The 12,616-nt window shown below is 54.0% G+C and overlaps 1 protein-coding gene across 3 annotated transcripts in view; it reads right to left on the reverse strand.

The window, feature by feature from the left end:
• The window catches only part of LOC108924809 (histone deacetylase 5-like), a 60,173-nt gene that overhangs the window by 37,291 nt on the left and 10,266 nt on the right, over positions 1 to 12,616 (reverse strand). The window contains exons 2-3 of one of the 3 annotated variants that reach the window (XM_018736383.2): positions 10,171 to 10,388; positions 2,640 to 3,147 (exon numbers count right to left, since the gene is read on the reverse strand). In XM_018736383.2, coding sequence (XP_018591899.2) covers positions 2,640 to 2,793 — 154 coding nt within the window. In that variant the 5' untranslated portion in view covers positions 2,794 to 3,147; positions 10,171 to 10,388. Of the gene's footprint in view, positions 1 to 2,639; positions 3,148 to 10,170; positions 10,389 to 12,616 lie in introns of those variants that run through there. The other 2 variants (XM_018736384.2, XM_018736385.2) reach the window with 2 other exon arrangements.

Consider the following 12,616-nt stretch of genomic DNA (forward strand, 5'->3'; position numbering starts at 1 on the left):
CGAGTCCGCTGCAGCCAGCATCCCTCGGCTACCGCCACCATCGGTGCCGACGCTCCGCCGATTCCAGCCATCGCTAGGGTGCGGCCGCAGGCTCTCCTGCAGCAGCACTAAAAGACGCCTGAATTTCAGGCCTGATGGCAGTAATTACAGTTCTGGTCTTGGTCCCCAAAGCCCCAGCCCTACCACCACCTGTAAGAGCGCTGGGCGGCCAGGGCAAATTACAGGGCACCTGCTGGTTCCCACACATGTTTGCACCCCAGCTACGAGAGTAATTACAGGCTTGGGAGCAGCGCACTGGACAGGCCCGCACATCTGGAAGCCAGCCCTCCTCCGGCATGGTGGTGCGACCTGGCCCCTCTGGTTTCGTAACAGACACGCCTCACTGTGCGGGACAGCCCAAGCGGGAGCCACGTGTACCATCGCACGAGCCCCTGCGCGAGGAACGCTTTCGGACATCGGACACCTGTCGCAAGGCCTGCAGCTCTTCGCATCGCCAGCGGACTACAGACCCCCGCCGTGTGCACCTAGGGGTGGTATCATTTCAGCAGCCTGGCGAGGGCAAGCGGCCGGCGAACTTGGTCCGAAGCGCATCCGTCCCCTTTGACGTCGGCGTGAACTGTTTGACGGGTCCGTGTCGAACATCTGATGGCTCCGCAGACATACGGACGGAGAGCGAGACCCAGCCAGAGCACAGGGTGCACTAAATGGACACGGAGCACACGGAGAGACGAGCGGTTGTTAAGCGGTGACCAAGGCAGTCCGCTTGCCTTCAAAGCTATCGCAAGCTAAGGGAAAAGTTGCCAGTTTCTAGGGTCCACGTAGGACCACAAGGCGCCACCCGGCAGGTTAGTGCTGAGCAAAGTGCTCACGGCTCAAGCCAGAGTCTCATCTGTGCAAAAGGAAGCGGAGTCTGCAGCCTCGAGCCGGAAACGCACTTCAAAGCCAATAGAACTAGCAGCACCGGCTCCTCTTGCTCTGCTGAAACAGGGACCGAGGAGGTGAGCGCATCTCGCTGTGCGCGTCCATCCGCTGGTCTATCCCTCCCTCCCTCCGTCCGTCCGTCCGTCCGTCCGTCCGTCCCCCAGGCACGCAGTGAACCTCCTCTATCTGTTCGCAGAGCACCGACACGACCCAGGCCTGAATAATTCATGGTCATAATTCGACCTTCTCGGCAAAGCCTACCGGTTTGTACCTCTTTTCCTGTGCACAGGTGCAGATGCCGAAAAGATGTTCCACATGAACGCTTGTACAATCGCTTTGAAAAGACAAGCACAGTGGACTTAGTCATATTATAATCACACTTTTTGAACCACTTGCAAAAGAAGATCGAGAACTGTTTGCCTGCACTTCAGGAAAGATACATTCACAGGCCTACCTGCGTTTGGCGTTTGTGTACGAACACGTGGGAAGAGCAAGTGTGCAAATAGAGACCCGAACGTGGCACAGACCGGCAGAAGAGCCACAAAGAAAACAGAGCATCGTTTATTTCTTCGTCAACACAGTATGCGGAGTAGTGATGCTGCCCCCCGTGTTGCAGCTGTCGCACATCACTGCACATTGCAGAGGACTGCAGTGAAGGCGCAGTGTGCTCTTACTGGGAGCCCTACTAATGCAGTTCCTTCCCACACACGTTCCACTTACACTTTTCCTGTTCCTCTCATAGTGCCGCAGGCCCGTTCGCCCGTTATCTCCGATGGATTGACTCATATGAGTCAGGCTGCGTTGTGCAGGTGCTCGACACCAAAGGCCAACGCGGGTCCTGTCAAAGCAGCTCACAGCCCACAGCTGTAGTCGTGACGATACACACACTGGGTAATTACACTTCACGCCATAATGCTGAGCACATCGCTGCACTAATAAGGCTCAGCTTGCTGTTTTTGTAAGGAGACCGCTTACACGCAGCGTGTAAGCGGTCGGCGTCAACCGACGAGGGCTGCAACACCAGGCAGCCGAGTGGGCGCTCTGCTCTTTCCCCAAACGAGCAGGGCGGTACAGGAGTGCGGAGGGCAGCCGTGGCACTGCTGCCTTCACTGAGCAGACACGGGAAGGTGGCGGCAACCTGTCAGCGAGAGACACCGAGGGAGCAGATGGGAACGCAGACGTCACACAGAGAAGGCATACGTTAGTTTCGACCGCTCTCGAGGAGAGCTGGACTCGAGCCGCAAGGAACTGGCGGCGCTCCGGCTCGCACAGGAGGTGGAAAAACTTCTCAGAGTGGAAGCCAAGGCAAAGCCACTTGGCGCGTGTTAAGCAGCTCGCGTGAAGTCGGTATTCTGTCCTTCACCATAAGAGGAGGTGTGTCTCCATGTCGGCCTCTTCTTCTTGTCTTGACCGTTGGAACCCGTTACTGCTTTTCGACCGCGTGGACACCGACAAGCAAAGGGCGCTTTCGCCGAAGCCGGCTTCTCCCGCTGCACACCATTGTAAAGTGTGTGCACACAAGTGGATGCGACTGCTTAAGAGCACATGCTTTTCACAACACCCACAACACACACGACACACTCAAAACTGCAAGTTCCTTGCTTGCTGTTTGCTCGGCTCTGTCGGCAAGACAATGCCGATGAGCTTCGGGCCAAAACACACAGGTAACCAACAAATGTCCCAAATCTCAGTGGCGCTGCTCTCCAGCTGAGACTCACCAGCGCCGGGAAAGCCTTGCGCCCTGGACCACACGGACAGCATCTCCAGCGGTGGCTCCCAGACGGACACGGCATCCGACGAGAAGCAGGGTTCCATTTCGTAAATAGTCTGCAACATAGCGCGCAGCTCCGGCACCGTTGGCCTCAAAAGCATGCCAGTCCCAAGGCAGTGCAAGGCGTTTGCTAGGAAAACATGGGCTCACCAAATAACCCGGGGTGGGAGCTCAGTAGCAGCAGCAGGCACAATTGCTCCAAAAAAGGAAAAAAAATTTTAAGTCAGACATCCAGACCACAGGCTGCCATTCGATTACGTCCCAGAAGGACGAGCAAGTTCCGGAGACAAGCAGAATCCGTAGACGATGGACGACTCCGGCCAGCAGTCTCAGCACTGAGGTGCCGCAGCTCCGAGTCTCCTTCGGCTGCAGGCAGGACGGTTGACGAACAGGCAGGGTGAAGTGGTTGGACGAGGAGGAGCAAGGGACAGAGAGAGGGAGGGAGGGAGGGAGACCTGTAAGGAGACCAGAGTTGCTGAACTACAGTTAGTTCCGGTCCTGAGCTGCAGTTCCTGTCCCGAACTCCTACACGACTGCAGCGTGAACCCTGTCCACCAAGTACATCCGAAGGCACGCGGTACGTTTACAGCACACTCTTCAACCGTGCAGCACGTGTGAAAACCTCTCGAAGCCGGCAGCCTCATCTACCTTGGGAGGACAAGCCGGAAAAGAGGCGAGCGGTCAATAGCAAAGGCTGCAGCTGCCTGTCGCAGTGCCCAGGAGCCCAGAGTCCAGGAGAACGGCACCCGACACGTTGGGTCACGTCTTTGTTATGGTTCTCAGCGCCACCCCCAGACCCCGCTGCGAGGACAGGACAGGACGCTCTCGGAGTTTACAAACAGAATGGAACTGCTCGGCAAGCCAGGAGGCTGGAAATAGAAGCGGAGCTGCGGGTGGTGGGGGGGGCGACACTATAAATAGGACCCGGCCGAGCTGAGCGCGAGGAGGGAGCAATTTTCGTGTAAGCTGTGCTGGCCAATCAGGCGAGCCGCCGCTGTAGCCTGGGGGACCGCAAACCCTGCCTGTGCTGGTGCAGCAGACGAAGCCAGGAAGCACTGGCTCGCCGTGTACACACTGCTACAGGGAGACAGACACGCACGCACGCACGCACGCACGCACGCACGCACGCACGCACGCACGCACACTCTGGTTACTTTGCCTAATAAAGTCTGTGATGACTACTGCATAACTTAAAAATTTTTTCTAAAATTACTTAAGCCCAGGCAAGTGAACGAAAGAAACATTTGGGTTACGAGGACAGTTTTGGGATGGAGGAGCGCTAAGCCTGAACTCAAGGGGACGTGGAGGTGGAACACATCTACTAGCTGTTGACCCAAACCCCCCTGTGCAGGCACTGCGCAACCTGCGTTCGACTCTGCAGGCTCAGCACACTTTTCTGACGAGTGTGCGGCAATGTTAAGTATCAAAGCAACACATTAAAGGGTTAAAATAACCCGGCGTAAACGTAAAACTGTATTGCTAACACACACACACACACACACACACACACACTTTAGGCAGACTTCCCATAAACCAAGTGTGCTGAGGTTTTGCGTGTGTGCCTGCGTGGGCGTCTTTGCTTATGTTTGTGACGCCCGCCTGCCACGGTGCACTTTGAGAACCTGCTTCCAGGGGAGGTGGCGACTGCCGGAGTTTGGAGCTCGCTGTTCTAGCACAAGGAGCGGAGGCAGTCGGGGACGTCTACCAACGGGGCTCCGCAGAGCCGAACCCGTTACTTGTGTACACAGGTAGTTGGGCTCAGGGTGGAGCACGAAGCGTGTTCTGTAATCTTGAGTGCGACGCATGCAGGTCCGCATCGACCCGCAGCCGCCACCGCCGCTCATCGAACGCCTCCGATCTCACTTGGGCGGCACGTGGGGGCCGGAAGGAGAGCGCCGCCCCGTAGACACGGCGAAGGGCCCACGCCGCCGCACGCGACTCGTTCTCGTCGGCAGACGCCCGGCTCGGAGGCGCTCGAGGCGTTTCGCTCGCTGATGCGGCTGGACACTAAGCGACGGAGGCGAGCCGAGCAGTCGGGCGGCAGAACTTCCACCGAGGACCGGAAGTCGGCCACCTGCCTCGAAGGAGGCGGCTGAGGATGCCTTGCTGTGCCTGACGGCCGCCTGCACTTCCTCTCTTCCCCCCCCCGTCAATAATTTACAACTACTGCAGTTATTTATAGGTGAATGTACTTTTCTTGTTGAGTGATGTCAGTTGGGCTTATATTTAGACCCAAGAGGGAGGGGGGCTGGATAGGCTGAGGCTTGTTTTGTGTGGATGAACTTGTCGAGTTAATGTCAAGGACACTTGCTTGTTCAAAAAAAAAAAAAAAAAAAAAAAAAAGGTTAGTTGACTTCACTTTTTGCCTTCCTTCCTTTCTTTCTTTCCCCCCTCACGCACCAAATTAAGGACCAAAGCACAAAGCACCTCGACGGCTCTGCTCAGGACAGGACAGGAAAGGCTCGAATCACGCAGAGAACCGCTGCGTTCACATCACCATCTTCCCACACAGCACCTACCGCCCTTTGGGTCTGTGGCACCGTGTTGCCCACAAAACAATGTCTGAGTTCAGACATAAGTGTTATGAAGGTATGAGGAAATGATTCCCGTCCTCCAGAAAGACCATGTCAACCTGCAAAAGCACGAAGATTTGAACTTGGCTGAGGAACTGCTAGAGCCCATGACACAGAGCATGGAGCAGGTTCTGCACAGTTCCAGGCTCACGGACTGAATCAAGAACGCAGTCAAGGAGAGCAGAGCTGGAACACGCATTTCCATGGTTTCCATGGTGACACAACTACGCAGACAGAACGAGATGTGTACGTGCCAGGGTACCAGGCTACTCCCTGAGAAAGACAGCGAAAAACCTGCAGAACCCGCGCGATGGCCGGCTGAAAGTTGAAAGTTGTCTAATCCCGATTTAAAAACAAATTTTTTTTTTTTTTTTCTTTAAAAACATTTTTTCCCCCGCATATAAACACTTTTTTATAAACACAAAGATTACACTGACTCAGACTGTGGAGTACCATGTTCGGGGAGAATAAAAGCCCGAGCCACACGAACAGAAGCGCATCACGCCTAGAATACAACACACTCAAGACGGCACGGCGCTTAGAAGGAAATCGCCTTCTCACCCTGCAGACTAAACCCCTAAGAGCCCTTTACTCGGAGTGCCACAGAATAAGCCATGTTGCTGGATGTAGAAGCACCTGGGAGGAGGAGAATGAGAACATTCTGCTGATCTGTTAAGTGGCCAGCGGCTGTCCAAGCGTCCGACCAAACGGCAGGACACGGACGAAGCGCCAGACACAATTAAACTGTCATTTGCGGAAAGAGCAGGAAAAATACACAGGGCCAGGAAGGAGGGAAAGGGAACAGAAAGGGGGGGGGAGAAGAAAGGGAGAAAGGGAGAGTCAGAAATTCGTTTTCCTCAAATAGAACGCGGCAGTGACTCACTCCTCGCTCCGCTCCACTCGACCCCAACAGCAATTTTATAGTCTTGAAGATAAGTTCTTTTTGTCACATAAATAGTCGAGGACCACGTCAGCCACCTGGGGAGAGAAGAGCACGGTAGCTGCTCTTCCGCACGGCGAAAAGCACGTCCGTCTCCGGTTCTGACCCAACACGGACCCTTCTGCAAGGCCGCTTCTCGGCACAGGATGACTCACCGACGCAGCGCAAGAGAGCGGGGGCGTCTTCTCAGCGCCCGGGTCCTTCGCTCATCGTCTGGTACGCCAAGGAGGACCCGCAAAGCACGCTTACTCGCCCCCTTCGGACACAGCGCTCGCATCCCGCCGCCTGCGCAAACGACGCCTGGTCTGCTGACCCGTGTGCACCGAGCATCCGAGCTGCGCGCAAACAGCTCTGGCTGAATGACATGTCAAGCGTTTCAGGCCTTTCAGCAATTTCTGATGGAAAACAGGGAACAGCAAACACCGGGATTCAAAACGAGCAAAGGTGAACAAGGAAGCTGAGAGACGGCATAATATCCGCACCGCTTACCGCACGCGATCAAATCGGTCGGCGGAGAAAAGTGCGGCTCAGCGAAGGAAAGGAAAGGAAAGGAAGAGCAAACTTCACGGGAGCTTCGTGTCATGTTTTCACTTAATGAGAGCAAAAGGAGACTCCTGAGATCTCCCGTTGCTCCACTGACAGGCTAACCTGGTGGCCCACAATCTCGCAGCACCACGATGCCCCGGGCGCCTCGAGCCAAACGGGACTCGCGGGTCAGATGGGGGCAGACGCTCAACGTCCGACGTGGAATGACAACAAGTGGAGGAAACGACTGATTTTTAGCAGAGACCCCTACGATGCCCGGGGTCACGCGATTTCTACACACTGGCCTTCTGAGGAACCTCAACCTCTGTGGTAATGAAACCTTATCACGCACACGCCGTCTACCACAGCAACAAAAAGAATGACCCTCATTTGTCAAGATGCAGCTGTCCAGTGTCAGTAACGTGCAGCCCACTAGGAGGTGGAAACGGAGAGCGCGGCTGTCAAACGCAAACAGAGACACGGGAAAGGTAGAGGCAGCGGACAAATAAAAACAGCGTGCAAACAGGAAGAGCCCTGCGGCCTTTCCAGATCAGGGACACGAAGCGCCGCGCGAAGGTTGCCACGGCACCCAATGACATTCAAAGACGTCATGGACACAGAAGAGGTCAGGAAAGGTCCGGGTGGTCGTCACCACGTCTAATTATAACCCCAAGAGATGGCAGAGAGGCGGGCGGCAGGAGAGATGGGCTGCGAAAAAGAGGGAGGGGAGCGCGAGAGCATTGAGAGACAACCGTCACTGTGCTCCAGCATGCCGCTGATGCCCACTAGAGACCCTCTGTGAAGTATATCGAGTCACGCAGGCTTCCGCGGCCGTTGTCATTAGACTGGAATTTAGCATCTTCCGGAGTAGACCGCGTTGTCGTAGAGACTAATCCCAACGTTTCGTTTCCTATGTTGGAAACATCCTCAGGGTTCTGCATCGTAAACCGTTAGATGTTGTCTTCACGGATCATTGATGTAGGAGTGGTGAAGCTCCACAGAGAGCGGAGGGCAGCAGATCATTTCCAAACTGCTCCTCTAGCTCTGTCTGTCTGTCTGTCTGTCTGTCTGTCTGTCTGTCTGTCTGTCTGTGCGTGCGTGCGTGCGTGCGTGCGTGCGTGCGTGCGTGCGTGCGTGCGTGCGTGCGTGCACGCTGGACGCCTGCCTTGCTGTGGCATTCAGAACCTTCCAGAATCAAGACCCTGAACCCAGCGCACAACCAAGGCACTTTAGCTTTTACCACTCGAGTCTCCCTCTGCCCAATGCAAGAAGTACCAAGCGAGCAGAGAGAAGATTCTCATTCTTTCTGTGATGCTGAGGAGCTGCCGGCTGGATCATGACTCGGCTAAAAGGAGTGGCTGTACCACACACTGCATCTTGGGGTTGGAGGGGGCTGGAGTGGAAAGGGCCGAGCGCCACAGCGGGAACACATGGAATCACGGTAAGAGCCACTTGCCCCGACAGACATGATCTCATAATCTAACGCCCCCTTCAGGACAACTGACTCACGACAACAAACCCGCGCAGCCGCTGGCCTTCCTCAAGAACCGCGCTCACGGTTGTGGTCGTTACAGAAGACTCACAACTGACGAAGCCTTTAAACTGGTGACTCACGCATCTTTTACTGCACATTTCTACCCAGATAATGACGTTTGCGCTACTGGCTACTTTCGGTTCAACGCAACGTCACCTTCAAAAACCTGTCGGCTCAAAGCAAAAAATACAGGGCAAACCAAGACACAACACCCTGGGCGGCACAGTGGCACAGCACCTGGCTGGTGTGAGAGGACATAGATTCGATCCCTGCTCAGTCTGTCTGGAGTTTACATGTTCTCACGTTTGACCGTTTCCTCCCACAGTCAAAGGACGTGCTGTTCAGGTAAACCGGTCACTTGAAGTCACCATAGTGTGTGAGTGACAGAGAGAGTGTGTGTTCCACTGACGTATGGATGAGTGCCCCATTGTAAGTAGCGTATCTAGTAAGTCACCGTGGTGAATAAGGTGTGTGGGCTCATAACACTACACAGAGTTCATTGGAAGTTGCTTTGGAGAAGAGCGTCCGCTAAATTAAGCAACGTGAACGTAAACATCCACAGAAGGTTCATGCAAACGATGTGGCCACTACGGTGGAATAAAGCAGACGCGTGTTTATCGCTCCAGTCAGACACCAAGAGGCGCTCTGAGCATCTTGCACGGGTGCCACAAAGAAAGCAGCGGCTGCTAACGCACCTGGGGTGACAGCAGCTTCTAGAAGGAAGACGACGAGCACGTCCGCACGGGGCGTATGGCAGAAACATGCAGCAGGTCCCACTGCAGCGCAGGGAGCCAAAGTTTGAGATGAGAAAAGAGAGACCTCGGTCTCTCCACCCGGTCCTGGTTGCCAAGGGATGTAGAGAAGCAGGAAATGGGCACGATTCCAGGCGCTCCGAGAGCTCGGTTTGGTTAAAGCAGCATGAGGCTTTTTGTTTTCCCGGAAAATAAGAAACTGAACAAGTTAGGAAACTGAACAACAGGCTCTCATTCCAGGATTGCCGTTCATGAAAGAGAAACTGAGCAGCTCCCTGTTAATACACAGATCACATGCAAACTTGCAGACATGCAAATGATTCCAAAATAAAAGTCACAGGTGTGGAAAAAAGTAAGAAACCGTGAAGCCTGTGCTGTCTGGATGGAAGGCAGTACTTATGAGGCAAGTGTGGAAAAATATGGCTATGATATGCAGGCACTTGGACTGCATCTTGCATAACTTTGTCTTAATTCCATGTGTCCTTACACAATAATAATAAGCAACAAGTAATAGCAGTAATTCTTTGGGAAGTAACTCCTAAATATACTGTTATCTACTGGCCTGTTATAGAGCAGTGGGTCCACAAGTATGCAGGTATACGGGAGGCAAAATATAGCACTCCCACTCCCACTCCCACTCCCACTCAGAGACACATAGGCACACTGCTGCATCCTATGCTTTGTGCTTCCTGCAGGAACTTCCATACCTCACCGGACACAACGAAAGAGCACAGTGATGTACTGGTCCTGAGTGAGTCACTTTGCCCTTTTCGCACAACTTTCTTCTGCACTTGGGGAACTGCCGTCATCGATCGATAAAAGACAAAACTAAAACGAATGTTGTTCTGCCATCGCAGGACAGTGACACAGAGCAACTAACATCGAGTGACATCTATCCCATGTCGGAGAGTACAATGCCCAGCAATAAAGGTTTTACACATTTATGTTGCAGTGTGAATCTAGTTATCTTTTTTTATTGTTCTCCCTGAAAATGCTTTGTAGGAAGTGTCTCATCCAAAAAGTAGTTGCAGATGTTACCGTGAGTTTCGATCCAGGGAGTACCGTTACCAGCCACAGCGACAGGCAGACCTAGCGCCACACTGACAAGGGTCTAGGGAGCTGCACTTGACAGATACGCCCTGAACAAACCTTACCTGGGGTGGTTGGCGAGCTCATGGGTAAGGGGTTCAAATGAGCTGCTCTGCTGTCGCCCTCGTTCCGGTGGCCTCTCGGACCACAGCGAGGGCCAACGCGTCGACGCCAAAGTGGCTCGTGAAGGCGGGGTGTCGGCAAAGGGCACCGCGTTCTAAAGGGAGTCTTCCGAGTTGGCCATTTCCTCAGTCAGCGGATACGGGGGCCCACGGCGTCACGACTGGGAACAAAGCAAAGAGGAATTAATGGGCTTCGTGTGGAAACAGAGACTCACCAGGACCACGCAGCTTCTTAAACAAGTCGCTATGACCACACGACCACACACAAATAAACAGTTGGGGGCCAAAAAGCTTGGATGCTTGCATGGATGTGGGAATTCTGGAGGCAGGAAATGGCACTGTGGCCCGGGTTCCATTGTTCAAATGCCCACTGCTGCCGAGGCAAGAATCATCACCGTCAAAGAGTTTTCGTGGCACAAGATCATCCATCCTGTCGACCCAGTTTCAAGAACCACTTATGAGAAGGGTTGTGGTGAACTGAAACCTATCCCAGATGCATAGGGCGTGAGGCTGAGGGGAGGTACACCCTGGGTGGAACACCAGTCCACTGCAGGGAAGCAACGCGCACGCGCACGCACGCGCACGCACGCATGCACGCACGCATGCACGCACGCATGCACGCACGCATGCACGCACGCACGCATGCACGCACGCACACCAAGGGCAATTTAGAGTCACCAATCAACTTGAACTGCAAGTCTTTAGACTGTGGGGAGAAACCAGAGCACATGAAGGGAACCCATGCTGACACAGGGAGAACATGCAAAATCCACACAGACTGAACGGTGATTGAAGCCACATCCTCTCTCACTGCTCAGGCGCTATGAGGCGGCAGTGGTACTCGCTGCATCATCATCTAATTTCAAATGGCTTTTCATTGCTCCACTGCTAATTCACACTAACCGTAAACCTTGACCCTAAACTGTAAACCCCTGACCATAAACCCTAAGCCCTAACCCCTTGAGCATAAAGCCTAACCCTTAACCCTAAGCTCTAACCCCAAACCTGGACTATACCCTTAACCCTTCCCAAGTAAACTACGGTCGACCTGCAGTCTCAGGAAATCCAGGAAATAATTTGCGACAGACTTTATTTTGCAGACAGAATGTGAATTGGCTGCTGTCAAAAACTTCTTGGAAGTGCCCTTTCACTGAAACAAAGGTGTTTTTCTGACATAAAAGCACAACAACAAGTTACACTAACTGTGTCCGTCTTACAAAAGTCCCCTAATCTACAAAACTATCACCAAGAAAAACCTTCATCTTGGAGTTCTCCTCCAGCGCTCCGACACGGAGAGGCATTCGACACAAGGGGAAATAAAAAAAAAAAAAAAAAAAAAAAAAAAAAAAAGGAGAGCTCCTAAAAACAGCATCGGAAAGCAGAGCCACGTCGAGCGGGAGAAATGATTGCTGCGCCGAACCAGAACACTTCTGCCATGATTAATGCGATGACTCAGACACACTCCTTTCAGCTGCGTGGGGCCCAGAGACAAGGCGGCTCGCTGCAGGTAAGAGCGCAGGAGGCAGCAGGCCGCCCACAAGCCAAGCAAGCCCTCCGCCGGGAGCCGAAGCCCGGGCAGGAGGGAAAGGCACGTAAATAACTGTAGCACGCCGAGGCCGCCCGAGGAGGGGGCGGAGACGGGGTTAAAGCAGCCACGGCTGGGGCTGATTTCATCCCCTATTTCTTCCCCGGTGCCCAGCAGTAGAGAGAAGAGACCGAGGAGGAGAACCAGACCGAGACGACCGCAGACCCGAACCCTGACACGAAGCCCACGTCCCGATCGACCCGACTCCCAGCCAGCACAAAATCCTTCCCCCCTACCTGTTCCCTGCTCCCCCTTTCCCATCGCCTTCCTTCTCCGCTGTCTAGGCAAATAAAAGCCCACAGCTACGGGCGACTGCATCTCCTGTTTCCTGCCTCGTCTCTTACAATAACATACGAGGAGAGGAGGAGGAGAGGAGCTCAGCGCCACCGAAACCTGCAGTGTGACAAGGTGTCAGTGCAGTGACACAAAGGGCCACGACGGCACCAGTGCGCCAAGAAGGAGCGAAGCGGGGGACGGGGCCGACACAGCGCCACGGAAGCGCAGAGGGCCGAATACGGTAGATGGCCGGTGGCCCGTCTCAGCAGGGTCTCAATGGCTCAACGGCAGGTGTCTGAGAAGATGACTTAGAGAGATTAAGACACGGGAAAACACAGGGCTTGTACTTCAGTGGCCAACGTCCCAGGGTACCATTACTGTTCATCCTCCCGGTGGGCAGAAACATTTGTGACAAGCTCCTGCACGGCAGAATTAACAGCGAGACGCTCTTTAAGTTAATTTTTTTTTTTTAAAAAGCCACACAGAACCCAGGAGTAAAAGCTGGCGAGCGACACGCAAAAGTTTTCA

The sequence above is a fragment of the Scleropages formosus genome, chromosome 3 (assembly GCF_900964775.1).
Source record: "Scleropages formosus chromosome 3, fSclFor1.1, whole genome shotgun sequence".
Classification (NCBI taxonomy): Eukaryota; Metazoa; Chordata; class Actinopteri; order Osteoglossiformes; family Osteoglossidae; genus Scleropages; species Scleropages formosus.